The sequence below is a fragment of the Equus asinus genome, chromosome 13 (genome assembly GCF_041296235.1).
Source record: "Equus asinus isolate D_3611 breed Donkey chromosome 13, EquAss-T2T_v2, whole genome shotgun sequence".
Classification (NCBI taxonomy): domain Eukaryota; kingdom Metazoa; phylum Chordata; class Mammalia; order Perissodactyla; family Equidae; genus Equus; species Equus asinus.
Window position 1 is genome coordinate 11,984,004 of NC_091802.1, and position 23,254 is coordinate 12,007,257.

The window sequence follows — 23,254 nt, forward strand, 5'->3', positions numbered from 1 at the left end:
AGTGAAGGGACAGCTGTGTGTCCTGAGGGAACTTGAGCTTTAGAGCAGTAGGACACAGAGGCGTGAAAAGAGGAGAAACCTGGTCGCCAGAAATGGCATGTAGCTGGAGCGAGGCCGGGCTTTGCCTGGGGGACTGACGTGGGCCAGCCAAGTGGGCACTGCCCCCAGGCGGCGAGCGCCCAGTCCCTCCGCTCTCCCTGCTCCTGCCCCGCCGGCTCCACCCACCAGCGCCCTCCTCCCGAAGCCGGCTCTTCTTCCTCGCACCCGCCACGTGACGCTCCGCCCTTCTCTGAGATCACATGATTTGTTACAAATATTGAAGTGTTCTTCCGCGCTGACGTAGTCCCTACATTTCGGACCTCCTCTCCGGTCCCTATTGGTCCGCTCGTTCTTGGGCCCTAAGCGTTCTGTGCGTCTCTCCTAACATATACTTCGTTTCTGTCCTCCTTAATTTCCGGAGACCATCTCCTCTAGTTGGGTACTACTTTGTTTTGGTGTCAACGGCCGCCTTCAGCGTACCAACACGTTTCGTGAATAGCTATCCTTGTAATTATCTCTGCTCTTTTTTTCCGAAAAGAACTTTTGGAGAACCTGGCCTCAGATTATGATTACCACCTCTTAGGCTGTTTCCTCCCCGACTTCGTGGGGGGAAGGTCGGGAGATGGGTTTTCAGTTACTTTCGACGACAGCAAAAACCGACCACCTTTGCTACGTCGCCTGCGTAGCCCGCAAGTTGATTCCAAAGCGATTACGCTGATGGCGTGAGGGGGGCGGTCAATAGGTGGTGCTACGCTATCGCCGTTAGGGCCGCTGCGCTGGTGGCGTAACATAGCAGGCAGGGCGGCACCTGATGGTCGGGGGCGGGGTTGGTGAATAGGGAAGTGGCGCAAGTCCCGGGATCGCTCCGCGGAATCCGCCCGCGCGTCGCTGCCGCTGTCGCCGCCGCCCCCTGTCCCGGCCCCCCCGGGTTCCCTCAGCCCAGCCCGGTTCAGCCCGGTTCCCGGGAGGATGAAGTTCGTGTATAAAGAGGAGCATCCGTTCGAGAAGCGCCGCTCTGAGGGCGAGAAGATCCGAAAGAAATACCCAGACCGGGTCCCGGTGAGGACAGTAGCCAGGGCCGAGGGCGCGGGGCGCTGGCGCTGACGCCACAGCCACAGCCTGGGCTTGGGTCCGCGACGGGCAGCGCGGGCATCAGGCTGACGGCTGTTTCGGGGTTGGGAACGAGCCCGAAACTGCTGTCTCTGGGACTACAGGTGAAAGGAGTAGGGTAGCAGTAGAGCTGGGGGCGAGGGGATGTAGGTGGAGAGAGCAACCTTGTGGGAGGCTTTAAGGAGTTTGACAGGCTGAGCTTCACATGGTCATTGCCCCTAGTTAGCTGGGTCTTTGAGATTGAAGCTCTAGTGGGCCCAGACTCGTCATCCTCATCTGATTAAGATAGTTGTTTATTATGACGCCCTCTTCAGGGATCCTGGATGTTTAGGTGAGTTCCAGTCAGTGAGGTGAGGCTCTCTACTCAGGGCTGCGCCGCGTGTTCACAGACAAAGAGAAATGAGTCTAGGGTAGGTTAGGGTGTTGGGAATGTTGTTGCTTGAGTTCTTGACGGGTGGAGCTGTGGGGCTGTATACCTCGTGTTTCCTAATTTGTCTCTTCTCTTTATCAGGTGATAGTAGAAAAGGCTCCCAAAGCTCGGATAGGGGACCTGGACAAAAAGAAATACCTGGTGCCTTCTGATCTCACAGGTGGGAACCTGACCCAATACTCAGGTTTGCTTCCTGTGGGTGGGAGCGCAGTCTCTGTGGGAGGAAGCTCCATATATAGCAGCTGTTCTTTGAGGGCATTTGTGATTTCTGTAACTTTGTATCTTTGTCAGTTGGTCAGTTCTACTTCTTGATCCGGAAGCGAATTCATCTCCGAGCTGAGGATGCCTTGTTCTTCTTTGTTAACAATGTCATTCCACCCACCAGTGCCACGATGGGTCAGCTATACCAGGTATGGTGGTTGGGAAGTAGTGGAGGCTTTGGAGAGGAGTTAGAAGATCTTGAGGGGAAGAAAGTTTTAGGTCAGCAATTTTTGGATTAGCTGTTTTGCTTATTAGCTCTCAATTTTATCTTTGGCCTTAAAACTTCCAGATAGTCCTGGGGTGTGGGTTCGGACAGGGCAGTGGGAGAGAAGGGAGAGAATAGTGAGCTGGAGCACCTGTTCTGATCTGGACTCTTCCCAGTCCCTTTCCCATTCCAAGGCGGCAGAGAACAGGTTGAGATCTTTTTGCCCAGGACTCCTGCTAGAGATAATACTGGTCGCCCCTAGGGTCTGGAGCGAGGGAAAGAGTCAAGGCACTGGTTTTTGGAGTCTTCAAAAAGAGTGGTTTTGAAGAATGTGTCTGGGCGGTGGGTGGTTCAAGTAAAGCTGAGCTGCCTGAGCACCATAATTTTCTGCTTTTACCCCAGGAACACCATGAAGAAGACTTCTTTCTATACATTGCCTACAGTGATGAAAGTGTCTACGGTCTGTGAAGCTGCTGCCCCTGAGCTGGGGGGTCCCATTCTACAGAGAGAGAGGTGGCCTCCCTTCCTTGAACTACTTTTCCTCCTCCAGGCTCAAACACCACCTCCCTTCCTCAGGACCTGCACTTCCTAATGTTTGAGGCTCTCCTCCAGCCCGTCTTAGCAGGAGGGTTGATGGGGGAGATGGCCTCTAGTACCTCTCCTTTCTCCTTTCTTCCCCTTTCTCTACCACCTTTTCCACTCTGCTTTAAACTTCTTGATTGTCAATCTCTATCACATCCAGTGATTGTTTTGGTTTCTGTTCCCTTGCTAACTGCCCAAGGGGCTCAGAACCCCAACAATCCCTTCCTTTCACTACCTTCTTTTTTGTGGGTAGATGGAAGGGACTGAATTGTGGGGGAAGGTAGGAGGCACATCAATAAAGAGGAAACCACCAAGCTGAACTGGATTTTGCTTTGTGTTGCTCCCCTCCCCTTTTGTGTTTTAGTTCTCAGTGGTGGGGAAAGAGATTGGAGGGATGGTCATAATTTTGATTTATTCTGTTGATGATGGTCTTTTTTTGTGTATAAATAGGGTGCTTTTGTTGTGATGGATGGAATACTCTTGAGTATTCTTTCATGAAACTTCAGTTTTACATACATGTGTATTGGGTCTTGGTAAAAAAAAAAAGTTTTTTACTGTGGGTTTGTGTGGTGAAAGTACCTGCTTTAGATAAACACATCCAAGTTTTTAATAACCTTTTGGATTAAGGCAGAGATTTTCGTGTGTGGGAGCTGGTAAAAGGACTCTGTCCTCAGTCGCATGTCACTTGGCCAGACTTTGTGCCGGCCTGTGGGATCGAGTGGAGTGGAATCTAAGGGAGGGAGAGGACTGGGAGGAGGTGAGCCATCACCACCAGGAGAACTTCATTTCCCAGCAACCGCTTCTCCTTCTGGCCGGAAGTGGGGCGGTCCCCTGAGGAAGAAAGAAACTGCAGAACGAGGCAGTATGGTGGCCGAGAGTTTTAATCCCTTCTTCCCCTTCTGTCTTAGTTCCGCCCAGCCTACATTTCCCAGGAGTCTCCGCGCGTTCTTCCGCTCTACCCTCTGCTCCCAATCTCCCCGCCACTCCCCGGGGGAGGGGAGCGGTTTAGTGCGCCTGCGCGAATCCCTGGCTTGCTGGGAACTGAAGTTCCAGGGACTTATGCAGTCCCCTTTCCGCTGCCCCCGGACGGACTACAAGCCCCTTGATGCACTGCGCGTCGGCGCCCGCGAAGGGAGGGGGGGAGAAGAGGAGGGAGGGAGGAGGGAGGAGGAGGAGGAGGGAGCAGGCGGCCGGCGGCGCGGGGGGAGGGGGCCTGGTCCGGGAGTGCGGGAGGCAGTGGTAGAGGGAGGTGGCGGCAGCGGCTAGCGGACTCGAGTCACAACCGGGCCGAGGGAGACACCTCTGTGGAGCGAGGCAGTAGGAGCGCCGAGCACCGGAGGCGGCACCGGGATTCCCGGCTCAGGGGAGGGGGGTGCCGGACCGGGAGGAGGGGAGGGGGCGATGCTGGAAGCCATGGCGGAGCCCAGTCCCGAAGGTGAGCTCTCGACCAACACGGAGCGCTGAGCCAGCGGGAGGCGGGCGAGGAATCAATTGGCAAACTTGGAGGTCGAGCCCCGGAGCCCGGCGAGGGAACACGGGGAGGGGGTCGAGGCCTGCCCCTGGAGGTGGGAGAGCGATGAGTTGAGAGACCTTGGAGAAAGAGGAGTGGGAGACCGGGCTGGGGTAGTTGGAGATCAGACAGTGTGTGTTGGGGCGGGGGGGACTGGGAACTGGAAATCTGGAGCTTCGGGGGTTAGGGGCCGAAAGGGCCTCCGGCAGGTTGGGGCCCTGAACCTGTGAGGTTGGAAGAATCGGGGGCTGGGGAGTTGTTGAGGAGGGAGGATGTAGAAGAGGAGTGAGTGAGGAGCCCGGTAGTTCGCCGAGGTGGGGGAGTTTGTGGCGGCGGTGCCGGAGCTCCCGGTAGTTGCCGCCGGAGATAGCCCGGTGATTGTTGGAGGGGTGGGCAGATAGTTGTGGGGAGACGAGGGGGTCTGGGTATTGTCTGCGGTAGAGGGACTTGTACCGGGGGTAGTTGTTGGGAGAGAGAGCGGGGAAGCGAGGAGAGCTGGGTAGTTGTAGGGGCGGTGGGGCGGGGTGGGGTGGGGGGGTTAAGACCGGCGAGTTGCGGCGGGGGGGGGGGGGAGGTTTGGTCGGCGAGGGTTAGAGCCTAGGAGTTGCGGAGGGTGAGGGAGGCAGCGGCGGCAGCAGCGGCGGTTGCTGTGGAGGGAGAGAGTAGCTGGTTGGGGGGGGTTAGAGTTTAGGGGTCCGTAGCCTGGTGACTTGGTGGTGGGTACGGGGGCGGAGGGGGGGGCGGCGTCCGGAGAGAGCTCGGAACAGGGCCCGGGGGCCCGGCGGGGAGCCCGAGGAGCTCGAGACGGGGAGGGGCCAAAGCCCCGGATGGGGGCGGAGGGACGGCGAAATTGTGGGGAGCGCGGTATGGGGGGGCAGGTGGGGCTGCGTCCGGGTTAGAGCTCTCTGGTCTGTCCCGGACGCGAAGTGGCGTTGGCTGTGTGTGCCTGTGTGTGTTTAGGTGGGGGTGAGGGGCGCGCCGGGCCTCGTGCTCCAGTAGAAGGGGCCGGAGGGCGGGGAGCGGTTCAGCGTGGTCATCCTGGACCCTGAGGGCTGGCGGGCGGCGTGCGCGGTCTCGGAGGACCCGGGGCGGTAGAGCGCGGCCGCGTAGGAACTCGGGGCTCTGGGCGCGTGTGAAGGACAGGGGCAGGAGGCAGCCCGGGCTCGGTCCGGGGAGCGGTATGGCGGGGTGGGGCGCAAGATCCGAGTAGTCTGGAGTCTAAAGAAACCGTGAGTTGTGGGGGGGGGGGCGGGGCGCCAGGCTCCGGTGGGGGGAAGGGGAGCGCTATAGCGAGGCCTGAGAGGGCGCCGCGCCCAGGCTCCGCCCCTCGCGGGGCGGAAGGGGGAGCAGGGGCGGGTCCAGCACAGCTCGGGGCCTGCTGGCCTGGCTGAGGTACCTGGGAGAGGAGGGGGTTCACTTGGGACCGCCAAGGTTTAGAGGTGGGGTTTTACAGACTCTTTCCTAGTGCCTTGACTCAGCTTTTATTGCTTTCACAGATCCACCTCCGACCCTTAAGCCAGAGACTCAGGTGAGGTTTCCCTTACCCTTGTAGCCTAGTGTTGCTGCCAGACCCCCTCCCCCTCTTCTCCCTCTCTTTGCTTCCTACCTTTTCCCGGTTCCTCACTCCAGGGACTATGCCTTTGGGAATGCCCCCTTACACTCCATGTGATACATGTTTCCTTCCTTTCAGCCACCAGAGAAACGGCGGAGAACAATTGAGGATTTCAATAAATTCTGCAGTTTTGTCTTGGCCTATGCCGGTTACATCCCCCCTAGCAAAGAGGTAGGGCCAGAAGGACAAGTGACTTAAAGGTGGTGTCCTAAGACTATAGAGTGGCTGTCGAGCAAAGGGGACTGTATTCCTTTAGAGGAGAAGCCTACCAGACGTTATATTTAAGACTAAGAAAATTGGAAATTCTGGTGGGAAAACTAGTATCTGGGGTGGGGATGGGATTAGTAAAGATAGTGGCTTGAGCAGCAGTTAATTGCTTTGGGGTACTGTATTAACAGGAAGATGCTTTTGGATAAATTTTAGGAAGCTGAAAATGGTAACAAATGAGGCTGTATAGAAACAGAACTGAAGAAACATGGCTCTGGTCTGGGGGATGAAATGCTGCGAAGGCAGTGGGCATTGGGGAGATGGCTAGAATTTGAAGGCAGACGTAACATGGAAATGTTCAAGAGGAGATGCTGATGGGAATTGGGATGAGGATAAGTTTTCTGAGTACTGTGAGATTTTGTGGTTTTGACAGAATATTTTGGGGTAGATGCAGTTTGTTTTTTAAGCTGTGTTTCTAGGGGGGCTGAGATGACACTGGGCTGTCTGCTGACCCTGGTCTGTTCCCCCTTTTAAGGAAAGTGACTGGCCAGCTTCTGGCTCCAGCTCTCCATTACGAGGTGAGAGTGCAGCAGACAGTGATGGCTGGGACTCGGCCCCCTCAGATCTCCGAACCATCCAAACCTTTGTTAAGAAAGCAAAGTCATCCAAGAGAAGGGCGGCTCAAGCAGGTCCCACCCAGCCAGGACCCCCAAGGTCCACTTTCTCTCGTCTGCAGGCCCCTGACAGTGCCACCCTGCTTGAGAAGATGAAGCTCAAGGACTCTCTCTTTGATCTAGATGGGCCCAAAATGGCATCTCCACTGTCCCCCACATCCCTGACACATGCCTCCCGGCCCCCTGCTCCTCTCACCCCAGTGCCCCTTTCCCAGGGGGACCTCTCCCAGCCTCCTCGAAAGAAGGACCGAAAGAACCGAAAATTGGGGCCAGGAGGGGGGGCTGGCTTTGGGGTGCTTCGGAGGCCTCGGCCAGCTCCTGGGGATGGGGAAAAGAGGTCTCGAATCAAGAAGAGCAAGAAGCGGAAGTTGAAAAAAGCAGAGCGGGGGGATAGACTCCCACCTCCTGGTCCTCCCCGGGCACCTCCCAGTGATACAGACTCTGAAGAGGAGGAGGAGGAAGAGGAGGAGGAGGAGGAGGAAGAGATGGCAGCAATGGTAGGGGGTGAAGCCCCAGCCCCTGTGCTGCCAACACCCCCTGAGGCTCCTAGGCCCCCTGCCACAGTGCACCCTGAAGGAGCCCCTCCCACTGACAGTGAAAGCAAGGAGGTGGGCAGCACTGAAACAAGCCAAGATGGAGATGCCAGCTCCAGTGAAGGCGAGATGCGGGTCATGGATGAGGACATCATGGTAGAATCAGGTGAGAAGTTTGGGGCCGCCCAGGGGCAGCTGGGAGGATGGGTTTAGGGGTGTTGTGGATCCAAGAGCTCAGGTAGAACGCCAAACCTTCTTTTCCCCAGGTGATGACTCATGGGATCTGATCACGTGTTACTGCCGAAAGCCCTTTGCAGGGCGGCCCATGATTGAGTGCAGCTTGTGTGGGACGTGGATCCACCTCTCCTGTGCTAAGATTAAGAAGACCAATGTCCCTGACTTCTTTTACTGCCAGAAATGCAAAGAACTGCGGCCAGAGGCCAGGCGGTTAGGGGGGCCTCCCAAATCTGGAGAGCCCTGACACCGCCATCTCTAGGCTGGAACTTCCAAATGACATGACTTGGGAACTGAGCCTCAGGGTCCTCAAGCCTATCCCCTGGAGCTTGGATATTGTCCCACTTCAAGGCAGGAATTCCTAAGGGAGACTGGTTTGGAAATGAGTGTCTCACGTTCCTACCCTACCCTTCCTTGCCGCCTTGTGGACTTGAACTCGGACCCATTACATTTGGGGGTGGGAAGCTGTCTGGGTCCCTAGACACTTAATTTCTGTCCCTTGGACCTGCCACCTCTCACTTTCTGGGCCAGGGTTGGAATTGGGATGGAATGGGACAGTTGTCTATAAAACTCTAGTGTAAATATAGCACTCCCGTCCCTCATCTTTTCTTCTCACTCCCCATTTATTCTATACCGGTTGTATTTTTAATTTTGGACTTCCCCTTTTGGGCATGGCAGCTCAGAGGCGGAGTACCAACCAGAGCCTGGCCGAGGCAGGAAGGAAAACAGGTGACGATTCTCTCACTCACCTCTTTTGTTTTTAATAATATTGGCCAGCTGTTTGTACAGACAGCCTGCGTGTTGTAAATAAAGCAGAGTGGGCTCTTTTGTCTTTATAGCCCTCACTGACTGTTCTGCTTGGGAGGGAGGCTTTGGAAGAGCTGGCGGAAGACTGGCTGGAGGTGAAGCTAACCCTCTTTAAAGTCGGGTCTGAAAACAACCGGCTCTGCACCTTTCCCACTGACTGGCCTCCGTTGGTTTGGCCCCACCTCAGCTCCAGTCTAGGACCCCCACAGTCCCTACCCCTCCCCCCACACGCTCGCGGCAGTGGATCACACTTGCTGGGAGCTCCCCGCCTGAGTCGGGTAAAGCGGGGTGGAAGTCGGTTGCCTGCCCCCTGAAGACAGAGACCAGCTTAGCCACGGGACTGGGAGGACGCGGGTGGGGACATATTTGGGGGCGGGGCCGGTGCGGGCTGGGAGACCGTTGCTGAAAGCAGTGGTCACGTGGCGGGGGCGCTAGGCGGAGCTGACCTGTCACGTGACCAGGAGGAGGTCACGTGGCGGAGGGGCGTTAGGAAAGGCGCGAGGTGGGCCGGCTTAGGTCACGTGACATGGGGAGAGATGGGCGGGGCACGGGAGAACGCTCGCGACGTCGGCGGCGGTGGCGCGCGGCGACGGCTTAGCTCGAGGCTTTGGGTCGCAGCCCCTGGCTGCCCCCTTGCCCCCCCTTGCCCCCTGCCGTCTCCTCCCTCGCGCCTCTCTCGCACCGGGTCGGTCCTGTCCGCGCTCGCGTGTCGGTTTGCGGGTGTGCGCAGGCGCGGCGGGGGCGATTAGCCCGGTTGGGTGGGCGGCGGAGCCCGGGAGCGCGCGGGCGAGACCATGGCGGGCAGTGGCGCGGGGGGCGGTGGTGTCGGGGAGACGAAGGTGATTTACCACCTGGATGAAGAAGAGACTCCCTACCTGGTGAAGATCCCTGTACCTGCTGAGCGCATCACCCTCGGCGATTTCAAGAGCGTCCTGCAGCGGCCCGCGGGCGCTAAGTACTTTTTCAAGTCTATGGATCAGGATTTCGGGTGAGCGCGAGGCCTAGACTGGGACCGATGGGGGCTGTGCTGGAGAGGATTGGTCAATATTGAGGGGCACAAGTCTGCTCTGGGCCATGCTTGGATTTTGTGGGCTGTAGTGGAGTAGATTGTGCTATGCTGGTGTAGATTGGATGTCCCAGGGCGAACAAGGTTATGCTTGGACAGATTGAGGCGCACGGAGCTGTAGGAGGACAGACTGGGCTATACTAAACCAGATTAGAGAAGATTAGGCTATACTGGACTAGAGTGGGGCTCACTGGTTTGTTTTGGGATATTCTGGACTGTGCTGAGGTGGATTCATCTATCCTTTGGCAGTTTAGTACATTCTGAGCAGTCCTGTGGCGCCCAGGCTGTGTAGGATATTGTAGAATCTCCAGATGTGGATTGGGCTATACTGGGGCCACTTGGGACATTTTGGCCTGTACTACAGCATACGGGATTGGTTAGAGTGCAGTATTGGGATGTTTTAGGCTGCCCTGGAGTAGATTAGGCTATCGTGGAGAAACTTGGACCATTCTGATTTCTGCTGGGTTGTGTTGGTTGACCTTAGTTTTTGTTGGGACCTAGTTTTTATTGGACACAGTACAGGGGCAGACAGGCTGTTGGGGTCTCTCCTGGTACAGACAGCTGTATTGGGATATTCTAGTCTATATTGGTACAGACAGCTGCATGTGGAGACATTCTAGGCGGTGCTAGAATAGATTAGGCTATCCTGGGGTAGTTTGGGACATTCTGGGCTAGACTGGGACTTTAAATAATGCAGAGTAAGCCCTTTTGTGTTTATAGCATTTGTGATTGAGTCCTCTAGATCCACAACCTCTGCTCAGGCTGGTTTAGGCTGGGATCACCTTGGTTCTAGGAGAGCTGAACAGACTGGGCTCTATGTAGAACGATTGTTGGACTTTGGGAAAGTGGTCTGTCTTGGGAGTTACCTTGGATTTACTTTATTTTATTGGGGAAGATTAGCCCTGAGCTAACATCTGCTGCCAATCCTCTTTTTTTTTTTTTTTTTTTGCTGAGGAAGACTGGTTCTCAGCAAACATCCATGCCCATCTTCCTCTACTTTATATGTGGGACACCTGCCACAGCATGACTTGATAAGTGGTATGTAGGTCCCCCAGGACGTGAACCGGCAAACCCTTTGCCGCCAAAGCATAACATGCAAACTTAACCGCTATGCCACCGTGCTGGCCCCTACCTTGGATTTAAATCAAGGTTCTTCTGTTTGTCAGCAGTGTAATCTTGCATAGTTAAACTTTTGTGCCTCGATCTCATCTGTGAAATGAAGATCAGAGTAAAATGTCTAGCACAGGTGCATGGCAAATGGTAATTGTCATTATCAGTATTGAGTCTGACTAGTCCATCAACCAGGTTGTGGTGATATAGTATAGAACAACTTGGCAGGCTGGACTGTGCTGAGACTGGATTATGTTGTGAAGAGTACTACTTTGTGCTGAGACAGATTGGTAGTGACTGGGCTATGTTGTCACATTGATAGCAAATGGGATTAAGTTGGCATGTATTCAGGCTCCTAGAACCATTTTAGGTTAAAGGGTTGTTCAGTCAGGATGTCCTAATTTGGGAGTGAGGATGTGCACGTATGAGAGAGTCTGTTCAGGGCAGAGAGTCTCATAGTTCATATGTTGATTCCTTTAGTCGACAAGTATTTGCTAATGCTTACCATGTGTCAGGTACTTTGCTGTGAGGCCAGCACGTGGTGTTGAACAGAATAGGCATTAGTGATTTCAGGTGGTGGTTGGGAAGAAGGGGCAAGTCCAGTCCATCACAAGGAACCCATGGGAGTGATGGTCCCCGGCGTTGGGCTTTGGGGTCTGTCAGGTGGAGCTGATTGCTTAGTGCAGAGTTTTGTGCCAGGTGAAGCACAGGGGAGTGGGAAGCAGCTTCCCCTCTCCTCGGGAGCTTTCAGCCTGGTGAGGAAGTACTATTCTTTGGTCTATTGGATGTTTTTACCTAGGCAGAGACAGCACATTTGGATTGTTCTCTGGAAGTGAGGTAGAGTAAGGAAAGCATAAGAGTGGAGACTTAGATGAGGACCAAAGCCTATTTTAGGAAGGTGTGTGAGGAACAGGGTAGAGGCTATGGGGGAGGCTGCCAGCAAGGCTCCTGAGGTTAGACAGATATACTGGGCAGCTGGGGTAACATCAGGAGATGACTTTTGAAACTGGACTGAGAGATTTGAGTCAGACTCAAGGAAATCTTTGGAGCAGCATTGATCCTCTGAGGATGAGCTGGGGAGAGAAGGAGAAATACGGAAAAGGAATCGCTTAGTGATTTCCTAGGTGTAAAAGCAAGGTGTTTCAATGTAACAGAAGAGGACTTGGACAGGGTGAGAGAAAGTCCACGTCCTTGAGCTGGATGAAGATTGGGAGAAACTTTGAATGGGGATGGGAGTCGGGTGAGCTAGTCTAGTCTCACTGACTTTTTTTTTCTTGGTAAGGAAGATTGGCCCTGAACTAACATCTGTTGCCAGTCTTCTTCTCTTGCTTGAGGAGGATTGTTGCTGAGCTGACATCTGTGCCAATCTTCCTCTATTTTGTATGTGGGACACCGCCACAGCATGCCTTGACGAGTGGTGTGTAGGTCCACGCCTACAAACCTTGGGCCGCTGAAGCAGAGTGCACGAACTTAACCAGTATGTCACTGGGCTGGCCCCAAGTCTCATTGACTTTTATCCCATCTCTTGGCAGGGTGGTGAAGGAAGAAATTTCAGATGACAATGCCCGCCTTCCCTGCTTCAACGGAAGGGTGGTGTCCTGGGTAAGGGGCTCTGGCTCTGAGGGCCCAGTCCCTGCTTTTGTTGCCAGGCTCCTCCAAGCCTCAGTCTGTTCTGTAGCTCTCCCCCTGCTCAGTTGTTGGAGGTCCTGGCTCTTTGCTTCCGTGCCTCTCTGGAGGGCCAGCTGAAGCCCCTCAGCCTTCTTCTGAAGCCTCTACTGCTTGCTCTACAGCTTTTTTGTATTTTTCCTCAGGCTCTCTCAGACCCTGTCCCCTTTTCTAGTCCTTTCCCTTGCTTCCATCTCATACAGCCCCTTCCCCACTGAGCCATTTTTTATCACTTGCACTCTTCTAGCTAGTGTCATCAGATAACCCCCAACCCGAGATGACTCCCCCCCCGACCCATGAGCCTCGGATGGAACTGGCACCTCCACCCCCACCATTACCCCCTTTGCCACCGGAGAGGACCAGTGGCATTGGGGATTCTAGGCCTCCGTCCTTCCAGTGAGTTCTTGGATTCTTGAGCCCCGGGGGGGAGGTGAGGAGGGAATCCAAGCCCCTGGGAGGGGAAGCTGACTATTTGGAGCCTTGTCACACTGATGTGGGTTGGAAACCATCTCTGCCCATCTAGCCCTAATGTGTCCAGCAGCCGGGAAAATCTGGAGCCCGAGACGGAAACAGAGTCAGTAGTGTCTCTGAGGCGGGAGCGACCTCGCAGGAGAGACAGCAGTGAGCATGGCGGTGAGGGGGGCCGGCCCTGAGGCTGGGGAGAAGGGGTTGGGTCAGACCCCAACCTTGATGAAGGTAAGGAACATGAGGTCTGGTTCCTGAGGTTCCTGTTCATGCTTAGCTGGGGGCCACAGGCCCAGCGGCCCCTCGAGGCTGGAGCGCCACCTGGCTGGGTACGAGAGCTCCTCAACCCTCATGACCAGTGAGCTGGAAAGCACTAGCCTGGGGGACTCGGACGAGGACGACACCATGAGCAGGTATGGCTCCACACATGTCTCCCCAGGGCACGAGCCCTCTCTCTTCCCTCCTTCTAGCCAATCTGCCTGTCCTTTCTCTTGGCCCCATGACCACCACTGCCTGCAACTGCTCCCCTTCCCAACCTCCTGACAGGTTCAGCAGCTCCACAGAGCAGAGCAGTGCCTCCCGCCTCCTCAAGCGCCACCGGCGGCGGAGGAAACAGCGGCCACCCCGCCTGGAGAGGGTGAGAGGCTTCTCATGGGACAGTGGGCCTTGGAGAAGGTAGGGGCGTGGGCCTTGGTTTAGGGCGTACAGGGCACAGACTGTGAGAATCCTAGGGCTTATCCCTGGGTTGTTGAAGGCGGTCCAGCTCCTTCCCCTTTTCCCACCACAGACCTCATCCTTCAGCAGTGTCACCGATTCCACTATGTCTCTCAACATCATCACAGTCACACTCAACATGGGTATGGAGGGAACCTGGGGCTGAGGGGCTGGGGAGGACCCGATCTCCAGGGCTCCTGGAGGTTTTGTGGCTGGAGCGTCCCTTGTCACATGGACTCCCTCCACAGAGAAGTACAATTTCCTGGGCATCTCCATTGTGGGCCAAAGCAATGAGCGGGGAGACGGTGGCATCTACATTGGCTCCATCATGAAGGGTGGGGCCGTGGCGGCTGACGGGCGCATCGAGCCTGGGGACATGCTTTTGCAGGTGTGCTGGGGTAGGGCCACCGGCGCTGACTCGGGCAGGGGCTCTCAGCCTCTCCCACCCTCCCTCTGATCCACTTCGCCTCATTTCCAGGTCAATGACATGAACTTTGAGAACATGAGCAATGATGATGCGGTGCGGGTGCTGAGGGACATCGTGCATAAGCCGGGGTAAGCCTCTGAGCTGGTCTCAGGTCCTCTGTCCTCTTGTCTTTCCTTTCCACCTTTTGTTTTATGATTTTAAAAAGTGGTGAAACATAACACGTATCTAAAAAGCACACAAAACAAAAATGCGTAACTTGTACAGTGAATGAGTGCCCATGTCACCACCACCTAGGTCATGAAATAGGTTACTGATATCCCAGAAGTCCCCCCCCAGTGTCCCTTCCTGCTCCCACCCTCCTCGCTGCCCCCAGAGGTGATAACCACTCTCCTGACTTGTTTGTTCATCACCTTGAGGCAGAAAATGTGCTCTTCACTTGGTCGTTTTACTGCCCATGCATGTGTCCTTAACGACATGGTTTAGTTTTACCTGTTTTGGGATTTTCTCTCAATGGAACTGTACGGCCTGTTTTCTCTTGTCTCACTCAGTAATATGTTTTTAAGAGTTATCCATGTTGGTGACTCACCCACATTGTGGAGCCTTCCACCCTCACTTTCTCTGGCCCAGCCTTGTCTGTGCTCTTTTCTTCTCTCCCTCTCTCTGTCCCTCACCCCATTCTCGTTCCAGGCCTCCACCCTCCTGAGGCCTCTCCCCCTACCCCTGCTTGAGCAGCCTCCTCTTCCCCACAGCCCCATCGTGCTGACTGTGGCCAAGTGCTGGGATCCCTCTCCCCAGGCCTATTTCACTCTTCCCCGAAGTGAGTGATGCCCGGGAAGGCCTACAGCTGAGGACGGGAGAGCTGGGAGCTGGGGCTGTGTCCTGGGGAATGGGTGGAGGAGGGTCAAGGTGGAGGTGAGATGGGGTCTGAGTCAAGGAGGGACAGGGCTGGCCCTTTGGGACTGGGAAATGATCATTTTGGTGGCCTTCTCTGTTCCAGATGAGCCCATCCAGCCAATTGACCCTGCTGCTTGGGTTTCACATTCTGCTGCGCTGACAGGCACCTTCCCAGCCTATCCAGGATCCTCGTCCATGAGCACCATTACATCTGGGTCCTCTCTGCCTGATGGTGAGCCCCAGGCCTGTCTTATCCCACCCTCCCTGGAGAACTCCTCCCTACAATGGTGTGACTCTGCTACTCCTTGGAGGTGGGCCCTACCTCTGATTTCTCATTGTCTCCTCTGTCAGGCTGTGAGGGCCGGGGTCTCTCCATCCACACAGACATGGCATCTGTGACCAAAGCCATGGCAGCTCCAGAGTCTGGGCTGGAAGTTCGGGACCGCATGTGGCTCAAGATCACCATCCCTAATGCCTTTCTGGGTATGGTTGGGCCCTCGGCATATGGCCTGGGAAGGAGGGTAGGTGGAGGAGACCAAAGCTGGGACTCGCCCAGGCAGGGGTGAAGCAAGAGCTGGGGAGGAGAACCTGAGGCCTTTTTCTGCTCTGGGCGATCCCAGGCTCGGATGTGGTTGACTGGCTCTACCATCACGTGGAGGGCTTTCCTGAGCGGCGGGAGGCCCGCAAGTATGCCAGTGGGCTCCTCAAGGCAGGCCTCATCCGACACACCGTAAACAAGATCACCTTCTCTGAGCAGTGCTATTATGTCTTTGGAGACCTCAGCGGCGGCTGTGAGAGTTGTGAGTCCCCCTGTCCTGGCCCTGGGAGAGCATTTCTGGCTGCCTCTCCAACCCCAGACCTCGCCCAGAAACCAGCCAGAGCCACCATAGATGGTTGAGCAGTATGGCTGATGGGGCACGTGGGGGCTGACATCCACCCACAATCGATAGGTTGGACAAGCCATGCCTTGTGGGCTAGGCTGTGTCTGTTGGGGGGAGGGGTACTTCTTCCTGAGTCTCGTAAGCATATGGGACTTGTGGTGGCCCTGGCTATGTTCCTGCCCTGATGGCAGTGGCAGGTGGGGAATTTCCTGTCAGAGGCCCCTGTGATCCCCCATTTTAATTCCCATCATGGATGGTTCTGGAGAAACGATTCCCAGTTCCTCTTCGTTCAATGTCTTGGGGTCCTGACCTCTCGAAGCAGTGAGTCTTTGTCTGTTCTTTTACTTTCCAGACCTAGTTAACTTGTCTCTAAATGACAACGATGGCTCCAGTGGGGCTTCGGACCAGGACACCTTGGCTCCTCTCCCTGGGGCTACCCCCTGGCCCCTGCTGCCCACCTTCTCCTACCAGTACCCAGCCCCACACCCATACAGCCCCCAGCCCCCACCCTACCATGAGCTCTCGTCCTACACCTATGGTGGAGGCAGTGCCAGCAGCCAGCACAGTGAGGGTAAGTCGCCACCAGATACCCATGCAGCCAGGGTCTGGGGAGGGGCGAGGGGAAACCAAGGAAGAGAGGCTGGAGCAAGGGCTGGGGAGGCTGAGGGACTCTGGGCTAGGGCTCAGTTGCCCCCATCCCCTCTCCCCCAACAGGGAGCCGGAGCAGTGGGTCAACACGAAGCGATGGGGGGGCAGGGCGCACAGGGAGGCCTGAGGAGCGGGCCCCCGAGTCCAAGTCCGGCAGTGGCAGTGAGTCTGAGCCTTCCAGCCGCGGGGGAAGCCTTCGGCGGGGCGGGGAATCTGGCGGGACTGGCGATGGGGGCCCTCCCCCATCTAGGGGCTCGCCAGGGGGTGCTCCCAATCTTCGAGCCCACGCAGGTCTCCATCCCTATGGACCACCCCCTGGCATGACCCTTCCCTATAACCCCATGATGGTGGTCATGATGCCCCCACCCCCACCCCCTGTCCCTCCAGCAGTGCAGCCCCCAGGGGCCCCTCCAGTCAGAGACCTGGGTTCGGTACCCCCAGAGCTAACAGCCAGCCGCCAAAGTTTCCACATGGCCATGGGCAACCCCAGTGAGTTCTTTGTGGATGTCATGTAGAGCCCACAGTGGGGCCATGTTGGATTTCCACTCTTGGCCTGCCCAGTCATTGTTTGGTGCTCCTGTCCTGTGATTGGGTGTCTTGTCATGCGCTCATTACTCCTCTCTGGTGCCTGGGCTCAGCCTGTCCTGTGGGCTGCTGCCTGCTAGGAGGTTGTTGCCACTGTGACTTTTACCAGCAGTGCCTGGTTACCCCCCTTTCCTCAGGGGTGTACAAGGGTGATTTTTAGCTTTATTGTTTTTTGTAAGCCTTTTTGGGGTTAAAATAGACTTACATTTTTTGGACTATTTTTTTAGTGGACCTTTCCTCTTTTATATGAAGAATTCCCCGTCTCCTGGGCCCCTTCTTCTCACCCCAAAATGTGACCACCTCCTCCATTTGCCCAGTCGACTCTGTCCTGCACAGGGCGGAGGATGGTCAGTGGTACCTGGGAGGAGGAAGGGGTTGGCCACCCTAGACAGCAGTCAAAGGAGCTCCGGTATTTGGTATCTGGGGGCCGTGTAGCTGCTTCTGTTATTCTATTTATTTTAGTTACTTGTATAAAACACCAAATAAAGCAATAGGGGCAAACTCCCCACGCCTCTGGCTCCTTTCTTTGGGAGGGAGGCAGGCAGAGAGGGAGAGGACTGAGACACTGTAGCAAAGCATGACTCCTTACGAACTTTATTTGTGAGGCAGTAACTGCTCCCTGTGAGAGCAGGCACGGTCTGGGGGCAAGGGCCCCTTCAAGGCAGAAGCAAGGCCTGCAAGAAAGGGGCCTGGGCTTTGGCTTGAGAGAAGGCACATTCCGGGCCAGGCCCTGGCTGCGAGTGTTCAGAAGCCAAGGGGGTTGCTGGTGACCACGCCACCCCGCTCCACCAAGGCCTTGGAGATGCTTTTGAAGTTACGGAAGAGCTCCTGCTGCTGGGGGTCAGACTGCAGAGCAGCCATGGTCTCCCGGATCCGGGCTGCAGCCTGGGGAGAGGGAAGGAGGGGTTCGGGCCTGTGCCTTGAGCCCCCCACCTGTACTTGGTAACCCTGAATCTCACCTCAATACACCAGCTGTCACACAGCATTTTCTCATGCTGGGCTGTGGGGTGGCCCTCACTCAGGGATCTTGAGGCCCTGGTGGGAAGCAGGAGAAAACAAATCTAGGCTGTGACCCTGGCCCAGGACCCCCCTGTGGCTCAGGCCTCCTACACTGCCGCCTCACCTGGACAGAACCACCACCATGGCATAGAGGTCAATGGCACTGTCTGCCAGACGCTGCAGCAGAAACTGTTCATCTGTCAGGTAGATGGGACGGGGTGGGGAGGGCATCAGTTGGAGGGAGAGGAAAAGGAGGGGAGGGGATGGGGTAGAGCTCACTCACTGACAATCTCCTTCTTGTGTTTTATCAGTTTAGCCTCCACCACGGTGGCAAACTGCTCCAGAGCCTGCACTGCCTGTAGAGATGGGGAACGCATTTAGGGCTCAGAAGGGGGAAGCGCCATCAGCCCTATGATGCAGGCTGTCCCTCCTCCCTTGACTACTTACCAGCTCACCGCTCCGACTCAAATCCGGATGGACGATTCCACTGAGACTCAGACCACTGCCCATCCCTGCCCGCCTTAAAGGAAGAGGAAGAGTGACTGGTTAGTTGCCATACACTGCTCGGCCCAGCCCTGCCCTGGCCTGGCCCCTAAGCTTACCGCTTCAGCTGTTTGCCTGCCTCTCCTAGCAGGAGGCCGGCATTCCCAAAAGGATTCTTTAGAGCACTGCCAAGCTTAGAGAGTTCCTTTCCTTTATCCTGTGGGGAAGGATGGTCCAACAGTCAGGACTTGCTGTCCTCCCTACATCTCCCCCCTCATTCTTCTCCCTCTTACCATACAGCCCTGCAGAGCCACAAACAGCCGGAGAATGTCGTTCGTCCCCTCAAAGATCCGGAAGATGCGAAGATCTCGGAGCACGCGCTCTACCCCAGCCTCCTACCATAGGGGAAGACACATCACCTGCCCCTGCTGAGATGTGCCTGTCTACTCCTCCAGGCCCAACTGTGGCTACCCCAAACAGAGAACCATCTTGTACCTTCATGAAGCCCATGCCTCCCATGATTTGGATGCATTCATCTGTCACCTGCCAGGCTGCCTCCTAGGGACAAAGAACCACATAAGATTGGTTTTGGAGCCAGCTCCTGAACTGGCCTCTGCCTCCCTGTGGGCCTGGGACCTCACCGAGCCAAAGATTTTGCTGATGGCAGCCTCTATCTGGAAGTCCGTGGATCCTTGGTCCATGTTGGCACTCACCATGTAAGCCATGGACTGAGGTTGCATGGTTGATATGGGAAGGAAAATGGAAAAGGGCTGCATCAGACTGGACTGATGCCCCAACTCTCCTAGACCAGGTCTGCCCTAGCTCCCTGTGGCCCTTGCCTTCACCTTCTAACTCCACGTGTCAGGCACATCAAATTATTTGGTCCCGAGTCACTTCATAAGGGCCTTCTAGGATTTGATTTCTTGAAAGGGGTGAAGAGGTAAGGGTGGGGGAGGGGGCAGAATAAACCTCAGGTACCTCTGGAAGCACCTCAGCAGAACAGCATGGCTCTCCCTATTCTGCAGAAGCTGAGCTGACTATGCCTCCCCGCATCCCCTAGGGCATTGGTGTAAAGCTGGAGACCCACTGCCCCAGGTGCTGCTGGGGGTTGTAGTCTAACCCGACCTGGAAGAAGGCACAGGGCTCTGGGGAGAGAGTGGTGGGGCAGCCCTCACCTCAGTCACATACTGTAGCATAGCCATCCGGGCCAGCTTCTCCTGGATTATCCCAAAGTTGTGAATTTTCTCCCCAAACTGGGTACGATTAGCAGCATGATCCACCTGGAAGAGGACACGTGTATCCCACTGTGGTTCTCTAGTCTCCTCTCCCCAGGAAGGGGTGGGGCTGGGCTTGGAGGGAGGGACTATGGCCACAGCCAAGAGTTCAGTCCACGCTGGAGGGAAATGTAAGCTATCTGGTCTGGAGCTGCTGGTGGACGAGGGGTCTCTCATGGAGGGAGTGCCTGCAAGGGAAGAGGGATACCTGGAAAGGGGGACAGTGGGATTTAGATTCAGGCTAGCTAGGGACTCAGGCAGAGTACTCACCGCTTTAGCAATGATGCCCTTCATGGTGCCTGCAAGGGCTGCAGCCATGCCAAACCTTCCATTATTAAGAATGTGCATGGCGACCTTGAAGCCGCCCCCCACTTCACCCAGCACGTTGTCTGACGGCACCCGTACTCCATCAAAGTACACCTCTGCAGTGTTCGAGGCCTTGATGCCCATCTTCTCCTCAGGGGGTCCGCTGTGACAGGGCAGGGTGGAGAAACAGAGCTGTGTTCAACAAGTTGCTGCTGGGGGGGGACTGCCACTTCATTCCTTATGAACCAGGGAGGAACTACAACTCCCAGCCTGTAAGAGGGTGCAGGCAACAGTTCCTGTGCCCACAGGGCTGAGGAAGCCTGGCTCTATCCTGCTGTCATGTGTTGGGCTCACTGGTTGCTGGAGCCAAAGCTTTAGATCAGTGCCATACATGTTAGTCCCAAAGGGAACACACTGTCCAGCTGGTTTGGCTTTTGCACACATCCCCAGGGTGACCTTTAACAGCTGTCTGCCCTGGAGCTCAGTGCTGCCCCCTCCCTGGCTCGACCTTCCTTCCCAAGCCCACTCACTGGGTAACACCTCCAAAGCTCTTCTCCACCACAAAAGCTGTGATCTTCTCCTTCACGGCTCCTGTGGCTGCATCTGTAACTGGTGTCTTGGCAAAGACTGTGAAGATATCTGCCAGGCCCCCATTACTGTGGAAAAATGAGGAGCAGTCAAGGACTGCCGGTGGAGGACCGAGAGCAGTGGGGCCTGGAATTGGGCAGAGGTGGAGAGGAGGCGGAAGATGGGAAGAAGATTGCCTGATCCAAATCTTGCTTCCATTGAGGGTATAATATTTTCCACAGGGGCTGGGCACAGCTGAGCTTCGGATGGAGGCTGCATCAGACCCACTCGAGGGCTCGGTTAGACAGAAAGCAGCTATAGTCTCCCCTGTTTGAGAGAGAGCTCCTTTACACCGGGTCCTGATGGCCATTAAAGGCCCTTCAGTGTCCCCCCTGCCCACAGGCAACATTCAGTCTCTTCACATTTCCCCACCAGCACACTGATGCCTTCCCAGAATCTCCCCCAGCCGACACTGCCAGCTATACGGTGATAAGTACCACCGGCCTAATTTCTGTCAAGCCCAGGACACCCCCAACCCCTGGGTCTCCTAGGGCTGCCTCACCAGATGCCAGTTTGGGGAGGTATTTTTCTTTCTGAGCCTTCGTGCCAAAGAGCAGGATGCCTTTGAAACCGATGCTCTGATGGGCCCCCAGAGTGATGCCCACGCCAAGGTCGTGCATGCCCACGATCTCCACCAAGCGGGCGTACTGGAGGGGAAGCGGGCATCTGAGGTCGTAACTGGCTGCATGGGGACCTGCCCTTAGCAGAAAAGTGTGAGCAACACGGCAAGGCTTGACCTGGGCATCCCCAGAAAGTGAGTGGAGAGAGGAAGTGGGACCACGGCAGAAAAAGACACTCGAGTCGGTCCAGGTCTTAGTGGGAAGGAGGCTTCCACCCTGTTGTCAGGCATTCCCCACCTCAGAGATTCATTAAGACGTGGGAACCTGGGTAGGGTCCACGTTCCTAGGAGACTGCATGTAATTTGATGTTATATATGGAGGGGGTGTGTACACATCAGGGAGAGTCAACATCTCACAGGCCCCCAGGGCAGTTGCTTGGTAGAGACCTTAGGCCCAGGGATGAGGAAGGAGCTGAATCTGCCAAGCTCCAGTAAACCTGGACACTGGGAAGTGACTGATGCGGCTTCCTCACCTGGGTGTTGCAGAGGCCCACGCCGCCCAGCTCACTGGGCACTTGCAGACCAAAGGCCCCCAGGTCCTTGAGGCCCTGCATAGTGGTCTCCTCCACCTGCTTCAGCATGTCATTCTTGGCAGGATCATTCACCTCCTAGGGAGGCATGGGATTCCACAAGCTCCTTAACATCTCCTACCCTGTCAGGGACCAACCCTGTAGTCCCCAGTCAGTCATTCCTCACCTCAAAGAAACGGGACACAGGTCCCACCAGCTCTTTGAGAAACTGGTTCTGCTCTTCATTGAGCACTGTGGGTGGGTGGAGAAGACAGATGAGCAGGTCAGACCAGAGTGTCGGGAGAAACTGCTCTGTTTCATCCACCTCTGGCTATCCCTTCCCTTACCGGATGGGTATGGAAACACCTGGTCTGTGGTGAGCTGGCCCTTGAACATCCCCGCAGCAAACGACTTAGATTTCTGCGAAGGGAGAATGGGGGTTTCAGGGAGCTGTCGGGTGGGCTCCCCTGCTTAGCTCCTGCGGGCCTGGAGGTCACATACCGCCTTGGCCTGTTTTCCACTGGTCGAAGTCTCAGAGGAGACGGAATCTGACTTGTCCAGAACAGCCTGGGCAAAGGGGTAGTTAGGCCAGAGAAGAGGGTTCCGGAGTGCCAAGGAGAGCCCAGGGGAAGAGCTGGGTCCCGGGGAGGATGGATCCGGCCACTTTTCCCCTAGTTTCATCCCGGGTCACCCTGTCCTGCCCTTTCCCCTACATTCGGCGCCAGGCCAGTCAGCAGACGACCGGGACGACCGGGACGAAGAGGGAGACCCCTGCCGGCGGCGGGTAGGTGGGAGCTGGGGCAGACTCCTCCTACTACGCCCCGCTCCCAAGGCTGTGTCACTTACCTGAGTGGCCCCACTGGCATAGGGTCGCTGGGCAGGGCCGGGCCGGGGCTGCCCCAGGAGCGCGCTGGGCCGCGAGCTATGGGGAGGAGGGGGCTCGGTTCTGGCACGGTCCCCACGCCCCCTGCCCCCCGTTCCTCCTGTCATATACGCACCTTCCGCCACCCAACCTCAGCAGCTGCCGCCCCACGCTAGTGGCCATCCTTGCCGCCTGCATCTCCGGCAGCCGCTGCCTCGAAGGCTGACCTGGAGCTCTCGCCCAGTCCCCAAGTCTAGGTTCCCCATCCGTGACTCACTCTCCACAATGCACCGGGAGGCGGGCGGGCGGGGCTTCCGGTCGCCGGGGCATGCTGGGAGCTGTAGTTCCGTAGCGCACCCCCCCCCCCCCCCCCCCCCGCCCCAGCCCCTTCATTCTGGTTTACCTAGGATGATCTCCAAACGTCCCTTGTCTCCCCCAAACTTCTTCATTCCGCCTGTCGGAACTAGAGTGCAGCCTTTGGAAGGGGTGTTGAGATAGGCTGGGATGGAAGAGGGAGGAGCTTAGGCAGCTGCAGCCAGAGGGATGGAGGGTAGACTGAAGGGAGGACTTCCAAGGTGGAGTTAGAAGGGACAAGTGGGAAGAGAGAAGTGTAAGATAGATGCCGGAGGCACAGGCATGGAAAGACGATTCTTTGGGGTCTTTCGTGAAATCTGTCTCCATCAACACAAAAGGAAAGGAACTGGTGAGGTGGCGTATTCTGAGACTTAGGAGGTGTCACTAACTCTGGAAACGCCTACATTTTCACAGTAGGAAGAACCCTCGGGGTTCACTGCCTCCCTGTTAGGGCCTCTGAGGTCTTCCTGAACATCTGTCTTTCTCTGCCCTCTGTTCTTTCCTGAGACCATGTACTCAGGCTAGACCTCTGAACAGACATTCTTCCCAGGCCTGAGGGGAA

General features: G+C 56.1%; 4 protein-coding genes across 14 annotated transcripts; 3 read left to right on the top strand and 1 right to left on the bottom strand.

The window, feature by feature from the left end:
• Positions 1 to 579: 579 nt before the first annotated feature.
• Positions 580 to 2,947, top strand: GABARAP (GABA type A receptor-associated protein). The gene is made up of 4 exons (XM_014861500.3): positions 580 to 1,098; positions 1,661 to 1,739; positions 1,871 to 1,989; positions 2,448 to 2,947. The coding sequence occupies exons 1-4, from the start codon at positions 1,009 to 1,011 to the stop codon at positions 2,511 to 2,513; spliced, it is 354 nt and encodes a 117-aa protein (XP_014716986.1). The 5' UTR covers positions 580 to 1,008; the 3' UTR covers positions 2,514 to 2,947.
• Positions 2,948 to 3,780: 833 nt separating this feature from the next.
• PHF23 (PHD finger protein 23) lies at positions 3,781 to 8,235 on the top strand. Of its 2 annotated transcripts, none has more exons than XM_014861494.3 (5): positions 3,781 to 4,062; positions 5,634 to 5,665; positions 5,828 to 5,920; positions 6,492 to 7,329; positions 7,430 to 8,235. In XM_014861494.3, exons 1-5 carry the CDS (start codon positions 4,029 to 4,031, stop codon positions 7,642 to 7,644), a joined length of 1,212 nt encoding a protein of 403 aa, XP_014716980.1. In that variant the 5' UTR covers positions 3,781 to 4,028; the 3' UTR covers positions 7,645 to 8,235. The 2 variants fall into 2 exon arrangements, with proteins under 2 accessions (XP_014716980.1, XP_070338560.1); XM_070482459.1 differs by lacking the exon at positions 3,781 to 4,062 and adding an exon at positions 4,949 to 5,001.
• A 420-nt stretch (positions 8,236 to 8,655) lies between these two features.
• DVL2 (dishevelled segment polarity protein 2) lies at positions 8,656 to 17,163 on the top strand. Of its 4 annotated transcripts, none has more exons than XM_014861492.3 (15): positions 8,656 to 9,192; positions 11,913 to 11,982; positions 12,293 to 12,441; positions 12,569 to 12,678; positions 12,788 to 12,923; positions 13,057 to 13,147; positions 13,298 to 13,367; positions 13,473 to 13,612; positions 13,703 to 13,779; positions 14,401 to 14,468; positions 14,649 to 14,777; positions 14,897 to 15,028; positions 15,166 to 15,345; positions 15,779 to 15,997; positions 16,141 to 17,163. In XM_014861492.3, the coding sequence occupies exons 1-15, from the start codon at positions 8,999 to 9,001 to the stop codon at positions 16,587 to 16,589; spliced, it is 2,214 nt and encodes a 737-aa protein (XP_014716978.1). In that variant the 5' UTR covers positions 8,656 to 8,998; the 3' UTR covers positions 16,590 to 17,163. The 4 variants fall into 4 exon arrangements, with proteins under 4 accessions (XP_014716978.1, XP_070338557.1, XP_014716979.1 ...); XM_014861493.3 differs by having other exon boundaries at positions 8,719 to 9,192; positions 12,569 to 12,666; XM_070482456.1 differs by lacking the exons at positions 13,298 to 13,367; positions 13,473 to 13,612 and having other exon boundaries at positions 8,704 to 9,192; positions 12,569 to 12,666.
• Positions 17,164 to 17,237: 74 nt separating this feature from the next.
• On the bottom strand, positions 17,238 to 22,645 carry ACADVL (acyl-CoA dehydrogenase very long chain). Of its 7 annotated transcripts, XM_014861490.3 has the most exons (20): positions 22,475 to 22,645; positions 22,323 to 22,398; positions 21,978 to 22,043; positions 21,824 to 21,896; positions 21,664 to 21,728; positions 21,441 to 21,575; positions 20,851 to 20,995; positions 20,486 to 20,615; positions 20,252 to 20,377; positions 19,686 to 19,884; positions 19,317 to 19,421; positions 18,783 to 18,869; positions 18,637 to 18,699; positions 18,435 to 18,536; positions 18,261 to 18,358; positions 18,106 to 18,178; positions 17,942 to 18,014; positions 17,783 to 17,855; positions 17,619 to 17,694; positions 17,238 to 17,544 (listed from the first exon to the last, which is right to left on the bottom strand). In XM_014861490.3, exons 1-20 carry the CDS (start codon positions 22,534 to 22,536, stop codon positions 17,404 to 17,406), a joined length of 1,968 nt encoding a protein of 655 aa, XP_014716976.1. In that variant the 5' UTR covers positions 22,537 to 22,645; the 3' UTR covers positions 17,238 to 17,403. The 7 variants fall into 7 exon arrangements, 4 of the variants coding, with proteins under 4 accessions (XP_014716976.1, XP_014716977.1, XP_070338558.1 ...); XR_006512350.2 differs by lacking the exon at positions 17,783 to 17,855 and having other exon boundaries at positions 22,475 to 22,634; XM_014861491.3 differs by lacking the exon at positions 21,978 to 22,043 and having other exon boundaries at positions 22,475 to 22,641.
• Between the last annotated feature and the right edge of the window lie 609 nt (positions 22,646 to 23,254).

What these genes read in the sequence shown, in the direction of transcription:
- GABARAP (XM_014861500.3), top strand. Translation starts at nt 1,009, where the DNA reads ATGAAGTTCGTGTATAAAGAGGAGCATCCGTTCGAGAAGCGCCGCTCT. An exon ending in AATACCCAGACCGGGTCCCG is followed by an intron (nt 1,099 to 1,660) that starts GTGAGGACAGTA and finishes TCTCTTTATCAG; the next exon opens with GTGATAGTAGAAAAGGCTCC. An exon ending in CGATGGGTCAGCTATACCAG is followed by an intron (nt 1,990 to 2,447) that starts GTATGGTGGTTG and finishes CTTTTACCCCAG; the next exon opens with GAACACCATGAAGAAGACTT.
- PHF23 (XM_070482459.1), top strand. Translation starts at nt 4,965, where the DNA reads ATGGGGGCGGAGGGACGGCGAAATTGTGGGGAGCGCG. An exon ending in GCGAAATTGTGGGGAGCGCG is followed by an intron (nt 5,002 to 5,633) that starts GTATGGGGGGGC and finishes TTGCTTTCACAG; the next exon opens with ATCCACCTCCGACCCTTAAG. An exon ending in GGACATCATGGTAGAATCAG is followed by an intron (nt 7,330 to 7,429) that starts GTGAGAAGTTTG and finishes TCTTTTCCCCAG; the next exon opens with GTGATGACTCATGGGATCTG.
- DVL2 (XM_014861492.3), top strand. Translation starts at nt 8,999, where the DNA reads ATGGCGGGCAGTGGCGCGGGGGGCGGTGGTGTCGGGGAGACGAAGGTG. An exon ending in ACGGAAGGGTGGTGTCCTGG is followed by an intron (nt 11,983 to 12,292) that starts GTAAGGGGCTCT and finishes GCACTCTTCTAG; the next exon opens with CTAGTGTCATCAGATAACCC. An exon ending in CATCCCTAATGCCTTTCTGG is followed by an intron (nt 15,029 to 15,165) that starts GTATGGTTGGGC and finishes GGGCGATCCCAG; the next exon opens with GCTCGGATGTGGTTGACTGG.
- ACADVL (XM_014861490.3), bottom strand. Translation starts at nt 22,536, where the DNA reads ATGCAGGCGGCAAGGATGGCCACTAGCGTGGGGCGGCAGCTGCTGAGG. An exon ending in AGCTTTGGAGGTGTTACCCA is followed by an intron (nt 19,885 to 20,251) that starts GTGAGTGGGCTT and finishes GCCCTGTCACAG; the next exon opens with CGGACCCCCTGAGGAGAAGA. An exon ending in TGGCTCTGCAGGGCTGTATG is followed by an intron (nt 18,359 to 18,434) that starts GTAAGAGGGAGA and finishes CCTTCCCCACAG; the next exon opens with GATAAAGGAAAGGAACTCTC.